The 23,592-nt window shown below is 39.6% G+C and overlaps 1 protein-coding gene and 1 long non-coding RNA gene across 6 annotated transcripts; one reads left to right on the top strand and one right to left on the bottom strand.

Moving 5' to 3' along the window:
• Nucleotides 1-604: 604 nt before the first annotated feature.
• Nucleotides 605-23,191, bottom strand: N4BP2L2 (NEDD4 binding protein 2 like 2). 4 transcript variants are annotated; one of them, XM_083498867.1, is made up of 11 exons: nucleotides 23,025-23,178; nucleotides 20,013-21,331; nucleotides 18,093-18,220; nucleotides 17,288-17,376; nucleotides 16,843-16,919; nucleotides 15,665-15,808; nucleotides 6,608-8,316; nucleotides 4,523-4,608; nucleotides 4,217-4,262; nucleotides 1,659-2,887; nucleotides 605-1,586 (listed from the first exon to the last, which is right to left on the bottom strand). In XM_083498867.1, the coding sequence occupies exons 2-10, from the start codon at nucleotides 21,329-21,331 to the stop codon at nucleotides 2,814-2,816; spliced, it is 3,672 nt and encodes a 1,223-aa protein (XP_083354993.1). In that variant the 5' UTR covers nucleotides 23,025-23,178; the 3' UTR covers nucleotides 605-1,586; nucleotides 1,659-2,813. The 4 variants fall into 4 exon arrangements, with proteins under 4 accessions (XP_083354993.1, XP_083354992.1, XP_083354994.1 ...); XM_083498866.1 differs by having other exon boundaries at nucleotides 605-792; nucleotides 2,708-2,887; XM_083498868.1 differs by lacking the exons at nucleotides 605-1,586; nucleotides 1,659-2,887; nucleotides 4,217-4,262; nucleotides 4,523-4,608; nucleotides 6,608-8,316 and having other exon boundaries at nucleotides 11,859-15,808; nucleotides 23,025-23,191.
• On the top strand, nucleotides 1,882-6,916 carry LOC310704937. Of its 2 annotated transcripts, XR_014525093.1 has the most exons (4): nucleotides 1,882-1,967; nucleotides 3,139-3,225; nucleotides 4,359-4,467; nucleotides 6,773-6,916. It is a non-coding gene; the product is annotated as an uncharacterized lncRNA (long non-coding RNA). The 2 variants fall into 2 exon arrangements; XR_014525094.1 differs by lacking the exon at nucleotides 1,882-1,967 and having other exon boundaries at nucleotides 2,894-3,225.
• Nucleotides 23,192-23,592: the final 401 nt, after the last annotated feature.

Raw genomic sequence — 23,592 nt, 5'->3', positions numbered from 1 at the left:
TATGGGAGAGACATGGTTTGTTTCAGCTAAATAAATGAGTACTGCTGAAGCATCTGACAACTATTAGCAACTCTCAAGTAATGCTAGAATGATTGTATTATCTTAACTACTGTTGGGAATGGCCCTCATGCTTGAATTTACTTTAATTATTCAAATCTTCAGTGAATTACCGTATCACCTCCACTATTTAAGGCAGTATGCCTCTGAATGCCAGGTGCTAGGAATCACAAGTGGGTAGAGTGCTGTATATATTAGTTAAAAGAGTGCATCTTAAGTGTCATGGCAAACCACAGTAGCTGTGCAGGTGCTGTCCCAGCCACCTCACCCGAATGCTTTGTGTTGAGGAAGTACCCAATTGGCCCTTTCTAGACGCAGCACCATGGAAAAGGGAGTAAGTGGTGGAGAGGAGGGTAGACAGCAGGGGTGATACAGACAGTACAATTTCTTGCACTGTCCCAGTCCTTGCTATAATCTTAATTTAGCAGTCTCCCTACTCACAACTGACCACTTTTTTCTTAGTTTCTTCATGCCATATGTACAAGAGGCAAACAGATGAAACAACACAGGTTTCAAGTTGTTTTGTCATAGTGACAATGACAAAAGATTCTTCAAAGCTTCATTTTATTTCAAAACAAAATTCAAAGGCTACATTGAAAGAAAGCAGCAGTGTGACTGTAGGCCATGTTTTCAACAACCTTTAGAATTTGCATTTCTCCTCACTGCCGTTGTTGCCATTAATTATAGGTGACTTAACTTGAGTCCATCCGTGACAAAGCCAAAACTGAGCAAACTCTGTAATACAAAATTTTTAAAAAATCTAGTGAAGTATCAAACCAAAATCCCAAGCCTACTGGTGCTGATTTAAAGTTTGACAATTGCCACCTTCAATCAGAATATGAAATATGCACACACACACAATGATAATGTTTGTAATTAACTCAGATTGGGCACTCTGTTTTTGTGGGGAGCAGGGTTTTTTGAAGTATTGTATTGGCTGGAAGAGGAATATATAAATATATTCAGTTTGCCAACTGGCAAACACTACTTCTCAACACAGAAAATATTTATTTTTCACATTAATTATTACTATTTTATTATTAATGTAGTGCCATCTGTGTACATAGTGCTTTAAAGATTTTAAATGGTTGCTGCCCAAAAAATTCAACAAAGGAAATGGAGAAAGTGGAGAAAATTGATGCAATTGTTAGGCTCTGTAACAAGCTGAGATATAGTGGGATTGTGCAAAGGCTTTATAGAAAAGTGCAAAAGGAAAAGGAAGGGGCGATGTCTTTTCAGGGAGCAGGAGATCTTCTGATAGGTGAGAGTAGTGAAAGTGGAGGAGTAAAGGTCATGAGCAGGGATGTGTCAAGATATAAGGATGGAGAGCTAAGAGGAATTGGCTTTGGAGTGCTTTCAAGTTACCAAGGAACTTGTGCTGTATTCATTAGTAGACAGGAAACCAGTGTTGATCTAAGGCAGGGCTAGGCAACCCAAGGCCTGGGGGCCGGATGTGGCCCAATTGCCTTCTCAATCCGGCCCACAGACAGTCCGGGAATCAGTATGTTTTTACATGAGTAGAATGTGTCCTTTTATTTTAAATGCATCTCTGGGTGATTTGTGGGGCCTGCCTGGTGTTTTTACATGAGTAGAATGTGTACTTTTATTTAAAATGCATCTCTGGGTAATTTGTGGGGCATAGGAATTCGTTCATATGTTTTTTTCAAAATATAGTCTGGCCCACCACATGGTCTGAGGGACGGTGGACCAGCCCACGGCTGAAAAAGGTTGCTGACCCCTGATCTAAGGAGAGGCACCTTATGATTAGGACAATGAGAATGGTGAATTATTTTAGCATTCAGGAAACTGAATAGATGCAAAGGGACCAAGTTAAGACAATGGAAAACCAGTGAGGAAGAGATTGGGGAAGTGTAAGAAATGACCGGGACATGGACCAGAGTTTTCCCGAGGTAACAGATAGAAAGGGCTATATTTTTGCAATTGATACAGGCAGAAGTGACACAATTATGCTATGGATTAAAATATGGGGAACGCAGGATTTAAAAAATGAATCAAAATAAACCTAAGGCTACATGCCTTCCCAACTGGGTGGTCAGATGCCAGAATTTTTTCACCCAGACTGTGGAATATTATCTGAAGAGGAGGTAAACATCTTAAGCATGACTTTGCAAAAATGTTCTATTACTGCCAATAATACCTCCATATTAAAAGATTAAGATTGATTTGTTTATGTGCAGTACGCACACACAGCACTTGTACACTCAATATCCAAAGGAAAATGGACATGGGATCTTGCTCTCGAGGTCATATGATCTCGAGCATTGCATTTTTCCCTTTCATAATTTGTTGTAATGTGTAGGGCTGCTATCAGATGGAATCCAACATCTGAGAAAAAATTTAATAGCATCAATATTGAAAGCTTATCAAATCTGCCTTATTTAAGTAAAGCAAATAGTTCCTTTTACTATTTGCCACTCTGATATGATATTGTATCCCAATCTAAACATTTGCTCTCAGCAGCTGAGATAATAATGTAGCAGGAGCTATATCACCATCCTATGGAGCCCAGTCTATGGATATTCGTTTACAGAAAAGATAGATGCCTATAGTTATCCAGAAAATCGAAACACAGGTTGGAAATAGATCTTCTCATGCATATGTATGTGTATAAATAAATTCCATGTTGTACCTTTCTGCACATTATGCTGATATTTAATTTTTAGACAAAAGTTCAGAACACGCCACCATCGTTGCTCGGATTATTTGACAAAGTAAGGGTCTTCTTCCAAGTGCATTTATGGATTGGCTTCAGGAGATGCTTTTCTGTCTTGATCATCTTTATTTGAACCTTCTTGGGCAGTTTCACCAGCTACAAAGAAAGCGACATAAGCAGCCTGAAATTGAATCTTACATGGATTTATCTATACCTGTTGATCAGTGTCTTCCAAGAGGAACCAGGAAGTGTGGCTGGTTCCCAGCTCCCACCATCAACCTGTTGCTGTATGCAATCCTGTCTGGCTACATACTGCTGCATTATTTCCCTTTCTATCTCTACAACAGATATCCTCATCCAACTTTCCAGGCCAACTCTAAGTCCCTTTATTTTATTTTTACCCAAAGATAAATGACTTCAAAGCCTCTGAGGTTGGGATTCGTTAGAGTCAAGTACTTCACAGAGTGAAACACACCAGTCATCATAACACAGGGGTAAGGAACTTTCTGCTCCACTGGACCAAATCTCCCCCATAGCCCAACTTTGACAGGTGGGTGTGCTGACCCACCTGTCAATCATCTGATGGATTGTGGGTCAAAGTTGACCCACATGGGTGGGTGGGGGGGATACAAGCAGAGACTTCAATCCTGCTTTCTTCAGGGGTCTACAACAGGAGCAGCAGAGTCAGCGAATTAATATTGATAACAACTGTTAGTGATATTATAATGGCACTAAAAATATTTAAAACCTGGGAGAATACAGAGGTCTTACCCGGCACTAAAAATACATTAATGTGGGCACCAGGCAGGTATTTAGGGGAATTCTGCAGGTGGGGTGGGGTGGGGGCACTGCCATGAAGGCCTTCTGCCTTGTGCCAATCTTCTGCAGTTCAGAAAGAGGAGACACCTACCGCAGGGCCCTGTCAGCCAGACACCTCTGAGAAGCCCACAAGCAGGGCACAGGATAATACTATTTACTGCTACTGTTCCCCAGCAAATGACATTCAGAGGCATGATTTGTCCCTATGAATCCATCTGTACTTTTAAGAGTCATCCAGGTTGGTGGCTATCACCACATTTTGTGGCAATTAATTCTATAGCTTGATTATGCACTAGAAGAACAGCACTGTTTTGACATTGGAGTCTCTGGGATCAGTGCAGATATTGCTACTAACACCTTTCAACAGATCATTTATTGGCTGCCTGAAAATAAATTGGCATCAAGGAGGTGAGAATCGATGGCATTTTCCAAGATCAGAAGAACAGAAGACCTTTCCACTTTATACTCTATATCAGATAGTAGCTAAAAGGAACAACAACTCATTGAGCTTCAATCAGATCTGCAGATGCAAAAATGTAGACAAACATCTCAGCACAACATTCCAAAAGTACGCAGAAAATATTTTGCAACTGGTAATAATTTGGGAATTGTGTGAACTCTTCCTCCCTCCTCCTCTCCTTCTATTAAGCAAAAGATTATACTCACCAGGTATGGAGCTGTCTTCTTTTGATATGATAGATTTCTGCTTCTTCTAAAATAGAATTAAAGGGGTTTTTTATATTAAAAAAATGTGAGTCTTCTATTTCTTTCAGCCACAAGAAAACATAAAAAATTATTTTTTCTACAGGGTGACAGCCCATCAAGATAGAGCTATTCCTGACGGAATGAAGAAGCAGTGCATGTTCCTTCACTGCTTATGTTGTTTTGTCCAATGGCTGTGGAGCAATTATCATGATGTAAGTTATTAACATAATCCGCATGGCAGGGTAGCTGGAGAACTAACATTCATACCTCCACAGATGTCTTCCACAGTAAATAGATCTCCTTTGATGTTGCCCAATCAAGGGGAACTACATAATCATCTGGTAATAAAGTGTCTACGAAACAAGATTTTGCACAAAGTGGTTATTTGACCTACATACTGCAAATAACGAAGAGTAACTATAACCTGAGAAGCATGCTAGTAATTTTAGTTGTTACTAGTGTCACAACCTGAGCATGCAAAATACAGATATCCCATAGCTGACTCACACATGCACTGATATCTTGACTTCTCGTGCCATTAAAATATTTGGGAACTAGCAACAAAGAGTATGCACAAATTCCGATAAAAATAATTATTGTATTGGGAGATCCAAGAAATCAGTATGTGGGGCTAGATCAACTACTGTTTATGCACCCATGCAGTTATCACTTGATGTTGCAGTAAATAATTTGTGAACCTACAAGGCTACATAGATAACAAAAAGTGTTGGGAGTGTCTGTATAAACACACTGTACTGGCCAATAGAAAAAGGTTGGTGTGGCAGTATAGAGAATGAAGTAGTGTATAAAACAGAATTTATGTGGGCAAAAAATCCACTTTTTTCATATGCCCGTATGGAGCAGCTTCATACTGATGCAGACTCCTAGTCCATCCCGCCCAATTTTTTTCAGTTAGCATCAGTTTCCCATGAGGCAGAGGTCCTTCCCAGCATCTTCTGCTAGAGACAGATTCTGGGTAGGGGGTGCCAGGGCATTACAACCGGGACATCCTGCAGACAATGCCTCAGAGCTCATTCCTTCTTTATAATAACGCATACTTAACATATTGCACAACCACAAGATGTGGCCATGGCTGGTGGTTTAGGTGGCTTTAAAAAATCTTAAGACAAATTTATGGAGGATAGATTTGTCAACGACAGGTAGTGCTTAATTTTCTTCTGTGGGTATGTGCGTGTAGACTTGTTACATGTTCCGAAGCAAGCTGGGAAGAAAAAGCTGAAAACAGTAGCTGGACATCGAATTTGTTGTGTCAAGCAGTAGGGAATGCTTTAGAATCTACAAAGAGACTGGGAATAATTGAATTGTGTTGAGACTGAAAGCTGGATTTTGTAAGCAGAATTAAGGGGACCAAGAGTATGCAGAAAGTGAAGGGCCCAGGTAATCTGTACCCACATTCCGCTATGAAAACAAGTAGGCAGAGGAGGCCTGCTAAAATAAATCAGCACTTATCTTGATTTTAGGCATGATTGAGGCTATAGAAGAACACAATATGGAACAGCAGTGTAATTTCCCCCACTGCAGTATTTCCCTCTACAATTACAAATGTTGCTATTGTAATGCAAGCCTCATTAAGGAAATTAGGGGAAGTCACTAAATGTGTATATAAGACTTGTAAAGGAATAACGTAAGGCTTGAAAAGGCCAAGTTTGTGGGCTCAGTTAATGTTCCAGAAACCGCTGAAGGCTATGTCATTGCTGAAGGTAAGCAAGTGTAGACTGAAATGCCCATGGATAGGAGACCACACATAAGACTGAAGTATAAATAATATTAATGCCAAGCTGGCAATGGCTAAATCCAAAGATTAGGAACACTTACTGGAGGCTTAAAATCAATATTTTGTGAATATATAGTGATTTTTAATTTTCATTCTAAAATAGGCAGAGGAATTTTAAATTTATTGGATGTTAAACACTAACCATTACCCAAAAGCATTTAGTCTCTATTAGGAAAAGTTAAGTCCAAAGCAATACAGTGGTACCTCGGGTTACATATGCTTCAGGTTACAGACTCCGCTAACCCAGAAATAGTACCTCAGGTTAAGAACTTTGCTTCAGGATGAGAACAGAAATTGTGCTCCAGCGGCAGCAGGAGGCCCCATTAGCTAAAGTGGTGCTTCAGGTTAAGAACAGTTTCAGGTTAAGAACGGACCTCCGGAACGAATTAAGTACTTAACCCGAGGTACCACTGTAACACACACACACACACACACACACACACACACACACACCAGTGGCTGGCTCACTAAGCAACTTTGCTAAGCAATAAGTACCTAACTTGCCAAATTGTATTACTTGTTTTTTTTTTTTCTTTTTTCAAAAAAATAGTAGTTACCCAGTGGAATTCCTGGAGAACCAAAATGTTCTACTAGTTGAAGTGCAAATCCTAGGGATAAAGGAAGCCCCAAAACACTGGCTTTCGTTTTCAAAGGATATTGTTCGTATTTGATTGGGGAATACTCTGGCTGCTCAGTTTCATTAACTTCTTGTATCTTTTCAGAGTTTTCAGCAGAAGAGTCTGTTTCTTGAACTGAACACAAAATATCTGGCTGAGTAGTTGAAACATCTGAAGATACGTTCTCCCTCTTTTTCTCTGTGTTAGCTTCCACAGCTTGATCAAAAGCAACAACTTGCTGTTCGCTAGGTAATGAAGCTCTACAAGACACATAAGTACATATCTGAATTGGAGGAGCGACTACTTTTGTTGAAAAGTCCATAGATTTCTGTGCAAATTGGCTGGAATATGTACATAAGAGAGGTTCTACATCAAGACGAGATGTTTCTATTACTAAATCATAACTAGAAGGTACTGGACGTTCATAGCAGCCAAGGCTTTGCTTGTTCTTTTCTCTAGCCTCTTCACTTGAAGTCTCCTCTTGTTCCACTAATACAACAGTATCCTTTAGTACTTGCTTGTCCTTTCTAACTGGAATCTGTCTGGGTACACCAAAGCTAGGGGCCAACTTGTAGATCCTTTTGCATCTTCCTTTTTTCCTTGGTGTAGCTAAAAGGCTTACATTGTTTGGATCACTGGTTTTAGTTCTAGGTTCTGTCATGAATTCACCTGTCCCAGGGCATGGCATTCTATGGATGTTCTCTGTTAGCTGGGGTGTTTGGGCGCCATCTATTATACTGTTATTCCCATGTAATACTTCTCCTTTCACTAATTCTTTATTAGGTTGATATTCAATCAATTCTCCTGTCATTCCTGAAAATACTTGCTTGGGCCTCCTCTCCCTCTTTGGCCTTTGCTCATACATGATCTTAGATGTACCATCAGGCCAAGTCAAACTGGAATCACTTTTGTCCAAGATGGTTTGGGGCTGTTTGTCAGCCAAGTCGATAGAAAAGAAAGCCCAGGTATTTCCCTCATTATTTTTTGATGGCCCAGGAAGATGAGGAGCGGCTAATTTTTCCTCACCGCTGAGCAGTTTCCTTTCTGGGCCAGGTTCAAGTATGACTTCAGTAGATGCAGCTTTGTCTTTGTCTTCCCTATTTGTCAGTATTTTTGTACTATTTTCAGTAACGTGGTCCAACTTCAGAGAACCGTGCTTTTCATACTCCAAGTCGTTGCTCTTGCCTTCTACAAAGTTTACATTTTTAATTTCATTAGGTAAATGATCACTGAATGATTGTTCAGTTCTGTTTTCATTAGGAACAGATGGCAAATGCATTAGAGGTAGACTACCGTCTCCTGCAAAAGCTTTCCTTTTTAATGAATTGTCCAACACTGGATCCACCATATCAGAAACAATGACACTTCCTTCTTGCAACTCACTATGTGTTAGACTGTTATCATTGGCAGAGTCACTCTCAACACATTCTTTTAGCTCATTCTGGTGCCCAATCACATATGCTGATTTTCCATTGTCTTCTGAATCTTCCAGGCCACTCTGTGATGACTCTTCATCACTTGGAGTGAAATGTCCACCTGATGTTTCCCCCATAGCTTTCATGGTAGCACCCTTCATTCTTCTGTTCCTCTTTTGCTTCCTCCTCTGTTTCATCTTGTGCAACCTGTGCTTCTTCTTTACAACCGACTCCCTAAACAGAATAAGAACTAAATATGAACAAATTATTAAGAATAATCTTAATAAAAGCATAAGTTACAAAGTTCCTAGTTAAAATGAAAACCCCAAAACATGATGCATTTGAGTTGAAGAAAAAACGAGGTTGTCCAGAAGAAATAAATGTATTTAGGATACATTTAGGATATAGCATTTCCTTAGTAGAGGTTAATACTGCAGCCTAATTTTTGCTTTTGGTTCAGTGAATTGAGGGAAATTAAGGCTGAGTCTGCATATGCAGCATAATGAGGTGCTAGAAAAGATTGTACCACCAGATTAGAGGTGGATATAATTTTTGAATGTAGAAAAATACCATTAGAAACATCAGTTCTAGAACAACCCTTTTTCTCTGGTAGTACTTTTCCAGTTCTCTGCCAACAGTTATGTTGCATGAGTTGACCTAGGCATGTCATTGTTGTATGATTGCAAGTGCCCAAACATTCTTATTGAGCAGCTAGATGCAAGTGTATCTTTCCAAACAAAATAGTAATAAACTCTTTTTTAAAAGCAGGCCGATCAACAAGGGCATGATCCAGTCAAAGTTAAGTACTCTTAAGCCCCACTAATTCAATTAGAATGACTTAGACCTGGACTGTAGGATTTCAAAACATATTCTGGTGCTTAAGCCACTGTTTTACAGATGTGAAAATAAGGGGAATTATTTGAAAGTAGTGCTTGGCAAATGTAAGATTGTTGGTAAACCATCAAAATTGTAGTAAGCCTATTCTGACTATGTATTGAATTCAGCATTCATGGGTAGCATTATTACTTAGTATGGCTGCATAAAAACAGAGATGCAGTTGGGGGAAGAGTGGCAAGCTGCTGGCTTGCTATCTATTCCTAGTGTTCATTTGACAAAATGTCTGAAAGACAAAGCTTGAAAGTGTGTAAAGGAAATATTAAATCTCTTGTATCTGGTGCCATCAGTACACTAATGACACCAATATTCTCTTCTTTCCAGTTGAGTCCAAGGAGGTGATAGAGTTTTGAACCAGGCCATATCACTGAAGGACTTAATATGGGCCAATAAAATGAGATTCATCCCAGAGATTCTCCTGATCGCTAATAACAGGGAACAAGATTGTTGCCTATATTGGATGGAACTACATTCCTCCCCACAAATTAGGCTCATGGTTTAGGAATAATCCTTTATCTAATCTTAAACAGAATCTTAAGCCTTTCAAAATCTTAAACTGCTGCACAAACCGCACCCGTTCTTAGAGGAGCTCAGGTTTTGGTTGCACATGCCTTAGTTACCGTAACTATTTGGACTACTGACAGCACACTCTTCATAGTGATTGCTCTTGAGAAGCATTTCGAAAGTACAGCTGGTACAAATACTACTACAAAAGTTCTAGCTGGGGCTAGTTTTCTGGAGATACAACTGCTTTGCTGCCACCCCCCCCCCCAGCTGTACTCACCACTGATCCATTTCCAGGCTGAGTTCAAGAAACTGGTTATCATCTTTGAAGCCCTAAATTGTTTGGGACTAGGATTTCAAAAGGACTGTCATGTAAACCTTATTGCCATCTAAGATCAACCAAGTAGGCATTTTACATGTCCCACCTTTCCCCAAGTATGATTGGCAGAAACACAAAGGGGGCAATCTACCATATTTTTTGCACTATAGGGCGCACCTACTTTTTTGGGGGGGGGGGGAATAAAGAAAAAAATTATCCCCCCCCCCCAGGTACGGGGCTGGGGGAAGCCCGAGCTTCCCCCGACCCCAGAACAGGCTGCTATCCGCAAGCCTTGGGAGCCTGCGGGAACTCCCGCCGGGCTCCCAGGGCTTGCGGATAGCTTCCTGAACCCTGGAGAGCGAGAGGGGTCAGTGCGCACAGACCCCTCTCTCTCTCCAGGCTTCAGCGAAAGCCTGCATTCGCCTCAGAGGACGCACACACATTTCTTCTTCATTTTTGGAGGGGGAAAAGTGTGTCCTATAGGGCGAAAAATACAGTACTTGGTTAATTTAACATGACCTCCTTAAGTTATATTTATGCTGGCAGGACTTTAATTTATCTGTTTAGCATTATTTGGTATTTCATCTCTTTGCCTACTTGGTTTTGTTTTGACATTTTAATGTCTTGCTTTGACTGATTTCTATTGTTAGCTGCATTAGCCACCTTTTTGATGTTACCGGGCAAAGCAATTCTGTGGGAGCTGGGGGAGAATCCTTGGTGGAAGGGCTACAAATACAAAGCCCTCCTATTCACATACCGGCCCGGAAGTAAGATGGGGGAGGGGAGGGGGTAGTTGCTGGAAGGAAAATAAGCACACAAGCTCCTCCCTCCCACCCCACCCACTGCTTTGTCATGGGAACAGGGGAGCTTTGCGTCCTCATCTAAAGCGACTCAATCTGCCTCCTATGGCTGCCAGAGTACAAAGCCCCGGATGCTTCCACAGCTGCAACAAAGAGGCCTCTGGGAGCAGACATCCTTGTTAACGGAGAGGGAGGTCAACAATGTCCTGCTGCCCCAGAGACACAGACCATAGGACTGCATCCTAAATGGATCAAAATCAAATTGAAAATATGTATTCTTTCCCATGGTAGAATTTTTTAAAACCCTACTACTTCCTTACCAAGCAATTAGTTCACCACCAACCATTTTTATACCCACAGCCCACCCTCTTCACACATTGTGAGTATTGGAAGATATTGTGCAGAGCAGATTCATTTTCATTCACTAGATCAGGTACTTGATTCTCTCTCATTACCATTACACTTTCAAGAAGGCCATCTTGGAAATGTTAGTTCCCCTCCCAAAACACTACTCATTCTTGGTTAACATAAGTTATTTCTTGCTCCCCCCCCCCCAAATTTATGGCAGCAACATGCAGGAACTATGAACACAAGGTTTCTCTATGTTTATGACTAGGAACAATGTAGCTCCTTGCCTGCTATAAGGAGGAAATGCAGGCTGATTGTTGATAAATCATGCCAACTTTTGGCAGGACAATCCACCCACACTTACATGATGTAACTGCATCACGCTGATGAATGGGTGGAGCTACATCTACACATCCCACTCACCAATGGGGAAAGACACCTTGCCAGTTACTAAAAGTGAGACATTTTTACAATTCCTGTTGTAGATACAGTGGTACCTCTGGTTGCGAGCGGGATCCGTTCCGGAGGCCCGTTCGCAACATGAAGAGAGCACAACCTGCAGCGGCGCATCTGCGCACACACAGGTTGTGATTCATCACTTCTGCGCATGCGCGTGACATCATTTTGTGCTTCTGCGCATGCGCAAGTGGCAAAGCCCAGAAGTAACCCTTTCCCGTACTTCTGGGTCACCGCGGGACGTAACCTGAAAGAACGTAACATGAAGCGGACGTAACATGAGGTATGACTGTACTCAAAATACCGACACAGCAATCAAGGGACAAAATGAACATTGTTAAATATATATATATTTAACGTATAAAAGTCACCAGACTGGATATTCATAGCAACCTCTACTACTGGAAAACATTCAAAATGAAACATTTGCAAACAAATTAAGCAGCAAAATATCATTCAATTTTTTAGATTTAATAAAATTTCTATTAAAAAGTATTTACATGCACATTTCACAAATACACATTAAAAAGCGTAACACATGCAAGTCACTGAACAAAAACATTAAATATTTTAAAGGCTTTATTCCTGACGAGTCTGATTTATACAGCAAGCTTCTGATCTTCTCCTGCCCTTTTATCTTTTTTAAAAAATGAAACAGCTGTGCTAGCAAAAACCTTGAATAATCAAACCGAACAAAGGTAATTTGTTGCTGTTTACATACCTATACAGCAAATCTTATCAGATAAAAAGGCTACCTATGAAGAAATAATTCAAAAAGATAAAAGGCTTAGCACACTTGACTCTTATAACTAAGATTCAAGAAATTACCTTTAACTGAACATCCTACCTACCTCATAGAGTTCCTACATATGCATATCCATGTAACCTCATTTGCAACCCTACTCAGGTTTTAAGTGTGTGGGGCAAATAAGGGTAGATCCAGAGATATACCCTCTTCACTTGCAGGTAATTGCTTGCTACACAAAGCCAAAAATTAAAACTCAAATAAAACGATCTACCAGATGACGTAACAGGTTTATTTATCACACACATCAACTCTGGTCAGGCTATGTGAGAATGAGCCTTTCAGTCTCTTGCCATGGCTGTGAATATCCACATCTGATGCCTGCAGAAATTTTCAGTGCGGTAGGAGCCACAAAGAATACATTCTGTGCCAACACCCCTAGATCATGGCTACTATCTGGCTTCTACTTTTCCAGATTTAGTAACTGAGTAATTTGTTAAACAGTATAAGTTAGCATTTGAATAATTTTGACTTTAGCAAAGCATAAACCAGTATCTAAAACCCTTGTGTATGTGACACAGAACCTCCACTTAAAGCACAAGAAAAAGAAAATCCACTTAAGGATGGAACACTCCATAGGCTCCCTGAAAATGTCTTGTGGCAGTTTTTTAGAGGGTTTGCTTCAAGGCAGGATCTTAAAAACTGGTAGACAGGTGGAGCAAGTCTGGTTTTCATCCACAGAAATCATCTCTTTGTTAACTAACCTTTAAAGCTATAGGAACTATGTAAGTTTCCCCCCGCAGTAGCAAAAGTATGTTGGTTATATCTGATCACCATTCCAGGGCTGACACACACACTATGATATTTTTGCAAACTTGGTGCAATGTAGCAGAAACTACATGAGTAAGCCCCATGCAAATGAGCAGGGCTCTGAACACAAGAGCAAAATGATAGAAAACATACAACCAATCTATTCTATGGAGTCTTCAGCCTCTTTCCCCAAAGCTGACTTGTTTTGCAACTCTTGTTGCGTTCTTCAAATGAGGCACGTGTAATATGCATGTACTTTATTGGTTATGTTGGTCATTCTCGTGCTCTTCTGCAGCAGCCATGCATTTCCAATGGAGCTTCCATAGTAGTTCACAATATACTAAGTTGCTGGTCTTCCATATATATGATTACTAAATCACAGTATTTACCAAAGTGCCAATTATTAGTATATCCTTAAATATATCCTGCCTTTTTAAGGACTGTATGACCACAATGCAGTAGCACGAATGTTGAATCTCCATGTTAAAGAGCAATAAAAGAGGGAGAGAAATGTACTTGAGGCAAACTGTAGGAACATTTTTAACTTGAACATCCTGGGTACCAATTATTTACACACTCAGACCACAGTTTATAATCCTAGCTATTTAAATGAGGCTATTTTTGTATTAGTGATTCAGTGGCTTCTACAGAAATGTGGTAAAAAGCATTATATTGTTTAATTGTGTAAGCTAGCTTAATGCAAAAGTTGCAAATGTGATTGACATATTTTAAAATCCTTTCCTAGCTATGCCAAGAAGTTGAGATTTCTACAGTGACTGGTGCAGCCATCAGATTTTCATTTACATACATATGAGCAATTAGCATTTTCCTTCACAGAAGCCTAAAGTTTGTCTTGCTCCACAAAGGTCTCATATTAACAGCCCTTTATTAGTAAAACTCAAAACCAGGTTTCATAATTGTCTTTGACAATTAAGTGATCTGCATATAGTAGCAGTAATTTGCAGTCTCTCTGCTCACCTGGGGTGAGCAATATTTATCTCCAAATAAGCAGGTGCGTAGCAAACTATCTCTGCCTCCCCAACAACTACTGCCCTTTAAAGCCATGAAAAGCATATGTGCAACTAACAGATAACTACACTGTGCTTTCTCAGATGGAAACAATGCAGAGCTGAAATAGTTGCCAAAGGGCCAAAGCAGGCACTTTTGAGTAGCAATACTGAAATAAGATGGCAATGGCCTCCTAAGAATACATATTTATAAAGCAGATATAAGCCGTTTTTATTTTGTTTAGAGATTTATAGATACCAACAAGTTTGACAAAAGCATGTCTCCAGAGCAAACACAAAAATGTTCTGAATGTAAAATCAAGATTTTTCAACTGTGTGTCATGCAAACATATTTCTTTATCAAGAGATGGAAAGTGCGTCTTTTATGTTAGATTTATTTTCCATGTAGAACAGGACAAATAAGGTTGCTTTAAGACAAAGTCACTACCTGATATTCCCAAGAGTTACCTCTCAACCCACAACAGGAGAGCCCTAATGGACCACACTGGTATTTTAATATTTTCATTCAACTTAAACCATAAAGCTAGACTCAAGACACTAATTGTATTACACTGACAATGGATTGCTGAAACAATAGTACAAGAGAGCACAGCAATTGGGTGACAATAAAAGAGGCAAACATTCAGTAAATTTTCACTACATGGTAAAAACCAAAATTAGAACAATAATTAAGCCTCATGCCAGCTCAGCCTCAAACTTCTGATGAATTGGCTACTGCCTATATCATAGTTCATGTAATGTGGTTTTAAGTAACTGGTTCCAATGTCCACATATATGTATACAGTTCCAGCTTTTTCAATGTATTTCATTTATTGCTTCTTTCATGACAAAGCCGCATAACCAAACAAGAAAAGCAAACTTTCACATACCACAATAGTGTGAACTTAGAAAAAGACAATGTAATCTTCAAATTAAAATCTCAAGAACTGAACTTATCAGGATTCCATTTAAACTGTATGCTAATGTTTTGAAGTCACAGGTTTTAATTGCAGGGCAGGGTCTAGACTACTACTGTCATAACTGACTGACTGAACAACAAACAACCTCAAAGAATAAATGGCAATGGAAAAGTGAGCTTCAGCTTGATGTCAACATGTGATTAATAAACTTAACTTAATTAACTGGTATAAAGTTGTTAGAACTGGACTGCGATTGAAAGCAGTAAAAAAAAGGTTCAAATGCAACACCTATATATATACTGAGTTATTCTTCTGGTTACCTGCATTTATTAAAAAATCATTATATTCTATTCAGAATTCTTAAAGAAACTGCTCAGCAGTTTACAATGCAAAAACTCTTGTGTCAAAATCCAATGATAAACCACCTGGTGTATCCACATTGTCACAGGGCTTAATCAAAACCAAGATTAGTACAAATATATATTTAAAAAATATTTAACATTCAATTTTAATATTAAACATGTATTTACATTATTTATAAACATTCCCCAAGGGATAATTATCTGCATTAAGATTATTTAACCCTCAAAAGAAAGTAGCAGAATGGTTTGGAAACAATCCGACACTAGGAGTTAAGCTGGCTTTAAAATTTCAATTTATTAACGCTGTGTTTTATTATAGCTTGCTTTCTGAAAAGAGAATTAGCCTTAGCAAGTATACCCTGAGTTATCGGCTATTTGATACACTGAAAGTATTCCAAGTCTGAAGAGGCTCCCCACCTCTGTCTTCTTTGTGGAGGTGGCCACTGTGAAGTTTTGTGAAAAGGCAGGATCGAATTCATGACAATGGGTATTGATATTTGATATTCGTATCTTTCCAACATTTGAACAATCTTCTCACGGTTGACCCCATGTTCATTCCTCCTACAGAAACAAGAAATGAAGTTCAAGTCTGATCAATTTATAGAATCTCTCAGAATGCTTTCAAATTGTCTTTATTCAAGAAGCTTGTCCAGGGTCAAGCAGGTTCCTATATGTTTTTGCTCATGGGCAGAAAGACAGCTGGCAAACAGCAATTTTTGGCAGAAAGGATTAGGCTGCTGCTGCTCTCCTTTGCTATTCCTTTTTGCAAAGTTGTAGTTTCCCAGTGGTCATTTTTCACTAAAGAGCAAAACCAAAACCTACCACCACCAGCCCTGTCACTTAAATGAGCATCATCATGATCCTAAGGAAATTATATGCATGTTCAACAATCTAGTTTCTTGAAGATCTGAAATTAAGTTTGAATGAGAAAACACTAAAAAAAGTCTGACAATATTTTAATCTAGGTTATATTTTTAGGTGGTGCACCCAATAACTCCATTTACTGCTTTCTTGAAATAATTATAAATACTGGCTTAGATCCAGTGGAGTGATGGAATATGCAGAAGGCACTTCTGTTCACAAAAGGGCAAGTCTCCAATTTAAATCAATTGCAGCCCGCCATTCACAGCATTCACCCATGTCATATCCCACACCCTTCAGGAGTGACTTTTCAGGGGCTGTGAAAAAGTAGGAGGCAGGAAAGCTTTGTTCTGCAAGCAGAACAGTTTGTCAGATCCAAATAAAATGCACTTCCATTATGCTTTTAGCAGCAGCCTTATTAAAAATAAAATAAAATTGAAAGCTTTGTAAGCTTCATCAGACTGTTATTACCATTCATTTCTACTAAGCTTTATGAATAGAAAAGGGGAGGGTAAAACTGAAAGGTGTGCAGAACACAATCCTCAGTGAGACAAGCGCATACAATGGTTGTCAAAAGGACAGTTAGTGGCAGGGTTAATGCTGAAGAAGTAGGGAGAAGCCTTACAAGTTGATTTATGCCGTTGTTCGAAAGTTGACTCACTGGTTGCATAACCAAAATAATAAACTTTAAAGCTTTCGTGTATTTTTAAATAAAACCAAAACATAGACCTCACTTTTCTAATTCTTCTGGGTCAAACTTCCACCATGTGTCTGGTTCATGGAATTCTATTCGGTAGCCCTTTTCTAGAGCCTAAACAAAGATAAAGAATTATGGTTATAAAAAGAATAGTGACAGAGTAGTAACTTCCAAAATAAAGTATAAGAAACTAGCTTTTCTGATAAAGGCTGCTATTTTATACACCTATCAAGTCCATTTAAATATGTGGAATTTACTTCTGACTAAGATGCATAGGATTGGGCTGCAAGTTCAGCAGACTGAAAAACAGTATTTTGCCAGAAAAAAGGCTTAGGATTTACAGAAACATACATAAATTATAATAAGCTGAGGATAATACAAAATGTAGATTATGTCAAAAATAAAATCAGACTGATTAATTCATTTAGTTTTCTCACTGAGAAGGAAGTGAGTTTCCATAAGAAATATGCTGCTTTATTTACCGCTTCTACATAAGGTTTCATTTCCCAGGCTTGTGTATTAGTGTTGTCTATTATAATTGGGGATCTTCCTTGATCCATTGCTTGTCTTGCTGCAATAAAATCATAATAAATTATACAAACAGCAATTATAAATATCACTTGCTTCAATTAACAAGGTTAGAAAAAGAAAGTCTTCTATAAAATTGCCAACAATACAACAAACTCCTCTTCAGTGGATCTCATTAGAATCAACTTCAGGTCAGAGGCAAAGTTTTCCTATATAATACCAATAGCTGCCTTATCTGTTCTTTCCCACCAAGGTTCACAATTGACCAAAACTGATTAGTTCATTAGTCAAGTAATTCTAAATAAAGAGACTTCTGTGAGAAATTGACAAAGTGGCCTTTGCAAGTCAAAATGGTTGCATCTACAAAGAGAAGACAAGCCAGCTCCTGTACACAAGAATAGTGTGACAGTGATACTGTTGCGTTTGGGGCTGAGTAGAGCTCATGTGCATTTCATAACTGCGTAAAAAGAATTTCAGAAAATGTAACTTTTCCTACTACTGTAGGAACATGAGAAACCCTGTTTAAACTTTTACATGCCCCAGAACTATCAAGGGCGGAGGAGTTCTTTCCTTTATTGCATCTGACAACCACAGGCTCATTTGTCCAGTCTTGGGAAAAGAGATGTATCCATTCTGTATATTGGAATAGGCTACCAACTGCACATGTTGGTGGATCTTCTACCACAAACTCTTATATCAATAAATCCATACTTTTAAGTATATCATTAACAAAATTATACATGATTAATATATTCACACCTCTCTTCTGGTTCCAGTCATGAGCAGCACCTAGTTGACCAACATCATATGACCAACATCCATTGTTCTGCCGAAAGTATTCATCAGTGCTGAATATTATGCCATCACGACTCTGACCAAGCAGAATACTGTTAAAGGAAAAGGCAACACTATTACAAGATAGCCAAATCTTGTTTTTGGAAAGCAAAACATATTACACTTTATTCATTTATTTTGGAGGTACTTTTGGTTTGCATTGCAAAGCCAACTATTTATAAACCTCATATTTATCTCACTACATTTCACACCTTCCCTGAAGCCCAGAGCACAAAACTTCTCTAGTGAAAACTTCTACATCAGCTCACTTGCTAAAACTGGCCATAGAATATTGGCAAAAAATATTCCTGGCTTCCTTCATTTTCCTTTCAGTCCACAAAGACTGTAGAAAAAATATCCCGGAGGATACAAGATGTGAATTTCTACTCCTGATGGACCAACTGTGGGGTCATCCAGACTTGCTTCATAGAACATAAAACACTGAAGGGTCAGCCAATCTGCACAAGTTAGAACCTTATTACCTAGAATGCTCCATGACTAGGAGCAGTTTTAAATTCAGCCACAAGAAACTCTCAATAGATAATCTCCCAACCATAGTCCACAAAAGCCATAGTAAATGCCTGGCATTAAGGTGACACAAAATTATTTTGTTGTACCTAGTTTCTACTTTTAATGTTTTGTTTTTAAACTTAAAATGCATGGAAACAAACAAGTACTCTTTATAGCCCTACATGCATTAATCCTTACACCAAACTACCATTATTGCTATCATACATGGGGAAAACTCTGGATAAGAACTTTCAGACCAAATCAACCATAGCTGAGCTGAAATTCAAAGTCAGGACTCCTAAGATCCTAACCCCTATCTTGTGATCCTCAATAGAAAGTAAGAGGAGACATTCAAATATTTTTGTTTTTTAAAAAATATCAGCACCATTCAAAATCAGCTTCAATCACTGGGAGTTTTCAGGATTAAATAATAATAATAATGGATGGTATTCGGTGCACTCGTTCTGCAAGGATTTATGCTTAAGCAATTGAATTTTCCCACCCTCCTATATCCATGTCTTCCCCAAATTGGTTCCGGAGAGTTTGGGGGACCGTTACAACAAGTTTAGGGCATGTGAATGGGGAAGAGCAAGGAAGAATGTTGAATTGTTCAAGCAGAAATCATTGCACTGACAGAACATTCACATAGCACAACTTTAGAGACAACCCATTATTTATCATTGTCATAACTGTTATAATAATATCAAAGGACGGGTTATTGGCTTTTTTTGTTCTTGCTTTTATTATGCATTTTGTATTTTTATCTTGTATGCTGTGAACCACCCTCAGATGTACAGACGAAGGGCAGCTTACAAATTTAATAAATAATAACAACAACAATGATCACCCTTCAACTGAAGTTCTCAAGGCAGTACAGTATACAAAGAATACAATAAAATACAAACTAAAAGGAACAATATGCAATCATGGAATTATTCAACTCAAAACTTCAGTTACAAAATAGAAACAATATTACGCTTTAAACTTTTAAACAATGGTCGTCAAATGTATTACTGAAAAAGCAAAATTTATTACTAACACATATGCCATTTAACGATTACTGTCTCATCAGTGAAAGGTCTTGGGTGATTTGAATTGCTCTCAAAAAATAAAAATGTTTTAATGGAACAAGAGTCTACAACATAAAATATTCAGCTTTCTTTCTTTCTTTCTATATAGACAAATAGATAGGTTGATATTGTTTTAATGTTGTATTTATATATATATTAATTAATTTTTTTGGTGGTTGAAATGACCATGATGTTTGAAACATCAACAAACAATAAATCAAACAAAACAGATTTCTTTCTTTAAATTAAGTTGTCATTCTCTTACCGAGATAATGTTGTCTTCCCTGAGCCTGGAAGACCTCTTAAAATCAGAAGCAGCTTTTGTGACTCATATAACTTGCCCTCTGGAAACTGCTGAGAAACGTTGCTTGATCCTTCATCTGGATAAGTTTTAATTTCTTTCCAACATGGTCGAGTTTCACAGAAACCATTATCCATGTGTCCATCAGGCATGTTATATCCATTTCTGGTGGGCTGTATATTATGATTACTAAAATGATAGGCATTATTTTCATCAGATGTTGCACTACTCATGTTAATATGGCTATTTTTGAATGGTCCCACATTTGGGGGATGGAAAGTATCTGAACGAAGTGATGAGGAATTAGGTTCCTGAAAATTAAAACGAGGAGTGAATTGAGGAGGTGGTGGGCCATAAGGTATTATAAAAGGATGCGTGTTTTGCCAACTAGGCCTTAACTGAGACACAGAATCATTCCAGAATCTAGAACTATCCTGTTTGTTACATAATTGTCTCATTTCCCATACATCTCTTTCATTGTTACAACACCGTCTGTTGTCACTCCTGTGACCCGATGGGTCATTGTATGGATACTGTTCACTGCCTATTCTACGATCACTTGGTGCATTATTATAAAAACACTGATCACCACCAGGTGATGTTCTACAGGACCATTCTTGAGAATTTACACAAGCCATTGGATTCCATGTATTATATTCCCCAAGTGAATTTGTTTCTCTCCCCTGTAAGTGACCATCAAAACGATTTTCATCACTTTCACTTTCAAGCTGATCAATTTCATTATAGAATTGGGACAATTCATCTTCTATTTTTGGCACATCACCAGGGAGAGCCTGTTTAGGCACGATTTCTCTCTTTTTCCTTTGATCACGTATGCAATCAGCTTTACTTTTATAAATGGGTCCAATAAAGGCTTTGCTTGTGCTATATAATTCTTTCTCTTCATTCTTATGCTCTTTGATGAAGTCATTGTCTTCTCTGTTTTTACGTATATTGGTGTTGGAAGGAGGAGAAAAACTTTTGTTTCTTGTAATCTCAGTATTGTTTACTGACTTTGAAGGCTCTGATGACACTGGTATTTTACCCGTGAATGCCTTTACTGCTGCAGTTTCTTTTTCATTTTGTGCCTCTTCATCAGAAATGGACAAAGGAATAAACCCACTATGGGTTTTTTTAACATGTATTTCTTCATGAAATCTTTGCAAGCCATCATAGGATTTACCATAAGGCTCTTCTGTTGATTTCATCCTTTTAGAATAGGGCTCTGTTGCTGATGCATCTTGACTTTCAAGGTATCTTGGCTTACCCTCATCATGAAGCATCTTAAAATAATAAAACAATATGTTTACAGCATGTTATCAGTTACTCTTCTCCACCTACACCTGACTTCTCCATCTACACCTGACTCATTCTTTTCTCCACCTACACCTGACTCATTTCCTAATTAAGGCTGCACTCCTACGCACGCTTAGATGGTACTAATCCCCATTAGGAACATAGGAAGCTGCCTTGCCCTCAGCCAGACCATTGACCCATCTAGCACAGTAGGGGCTACACCAGTAGTAACCAATATGGTGTCCTCTAGATGTTGTTGTACTACAACACCCATGAGCCCCAATCAGCACAACCAAAGGTCAGGGACAATGGGAGTTATCTCAAAAAAACATAGGGAAAACATCATGTTGCCTATCCCGTTAACATTTATTTGCAGCAGTAATCCAAGTTTTTGTCACGCTGGCCACATGACCCGGAAGTGTCTGCGGACAGCGCTGGCTCCCGGCCTATAGAGTGAGATGAGCGCACAACCCTAGAGTCTGGCAAGACTGGCCCGAACGGGCAGGGGTACCTTTACCTTTACCTAATCCAAGTTTTTAAGCATGGGATATTCACAGCCCTACATGAGAATGTCAGAGAATGAACCTGGGGTTTTCGGCACACATAGCAGATGTTCTATTACCGAACTGTGGCCGTCTTATGAAACAGAATGGAACTTATTTATATAAGATTGTTCTGTAAAGCTCCATTTTTGCGCATTTCTTCCCTGAGAAAGAGAGTGGGACATAAGTGAAGGGCTGCATTTTAAAATCAGTCAGAAATCATGGGGAAGGGCCTGCAACCAGTGCCAGATTTACGTATAAACTAAACAAGCTATAGCTTAGGGCCCCACTCTCTTGGGGACCCCCCCAAAAAAATAAAGAAAACCTACATACAGCAACAGTGTTTTGTGTTGTGTAGGCAAATGGCTTTAGAGATCCTATGAGATCCATAAATTACCATATGGCATATATTCAACACAAAAAACAGCGACAATTTGTTGTTGTCAAAGGACAGCTGGACATATAAAGGGCCCCATTACCTTCAGTAGTTTAGGGCCTCATCAAACCTAAATCCAGCCCTGCCTGCTACCCTAGTAAGCACATCCGTTTAGCTGCAGGTTACTAAACAAAATAATGTTGTCCTTGTGCGTTAGTAACATACAATCGGAGTATGTTAAATTTCATATTTACAATCACCAAACGAACAGGCCAGTAAAATATGCTAATCTAAAGCCAGCCCCTTGCTTATCTGAGAACATAATTCCCAACAGGCATCTTATAATTTTTATTATTTTTTAGTCTCCCTGTGGGTTAATAATGAGACACTGTGTCACCGTGCTATTTTAATCGTGCCCTTTTCTGAGGGACGCCCACCAGGCGCAGGTTATGGGATGTCACTCGTTTCACGCAGAATGTCCGCGTGTTTACTAGCCAACCCTCACCGAGCCCGGGGTCTGGCCTTCCGTCTTCTTCCCGTGTCACGCACCCCCCCCCCACCCGCCCGGCTGGAAACAACGTGCCCCGACCCCGCCACCCCGGCGCCAGAGAGCGAGCGGGAAGCGCAGGACAAGAGTCCCAAGGGATCCTTTCGAGGGACCCCAGGCGCATCCCCGCTCACGCGGACCCGACACCCGACCCCCGACCCGCGCTTTTGACTCTTATCCTCTCCAAAGCCGCGTTTTTAGGCAGCAACACCAACCTCAAACGGACGACGCGGCTCGCTTTTCCAGCGGGCTCCCTGAGGTCAGACGGGCACCGCCATGCTCGCGGGGCTGAGGTAAAACATACCCCCGGAAAAGGCTCCAACCCCCGCTTTCCAAAATGGCGGCCTCTCGCTGCTCCGCGCATGCGCGAGTGGCGGCTGCTCGCGTGTGGGGGCGGGGGGAGGCGGTTGTAGTTCTCGAGGCCGGCGGCGAAAACTACAGCGCCCCGAATCCTTAGCGGGCTCACGTGACGCTGCGGAGATGAGGAACGTGGAACTCTGGAGAGGGAGGAGAAGAATTTAAATCCACAGAGAGAGCTCAGAGGGACAGGCTTTTTGCGGGAAGGAAAGACGCGGCAGTGGCTCACACGGGGCCAATTTCAATGGGGTGTCTGGGAATATGGGAAGCAAAGAGAGTTTCTTTCTCTATCCTGAAGTCCTTTACTGTATTGAGCTTTGGTGCTGATATGGTGGTGGCTGTCAACTATGGATAGTGTTACCCGCGGTACATCTTTGTTGTTGTTGTTTAGTCGTGTCCGACTCTTCGTGACCCCATGGACCAGAG

This window comes from Podarcis liolepis, assembly GCF_965112155.1.
Source record: "Podarcis liolepis genome assembly, chromosome: 4".
NCBI classification, from domain to species: domain Eukaryota; kingdom Metazoa; phylum Chordata; class Lepidosauria; order Squamata; family Lacertidae; genus Podarcis; species Podarcis liolepis.
Note: the sequence above shows the minus strand (reverse complement) of the source record. Positions and strands in the feature narration are given on the sequence as shown.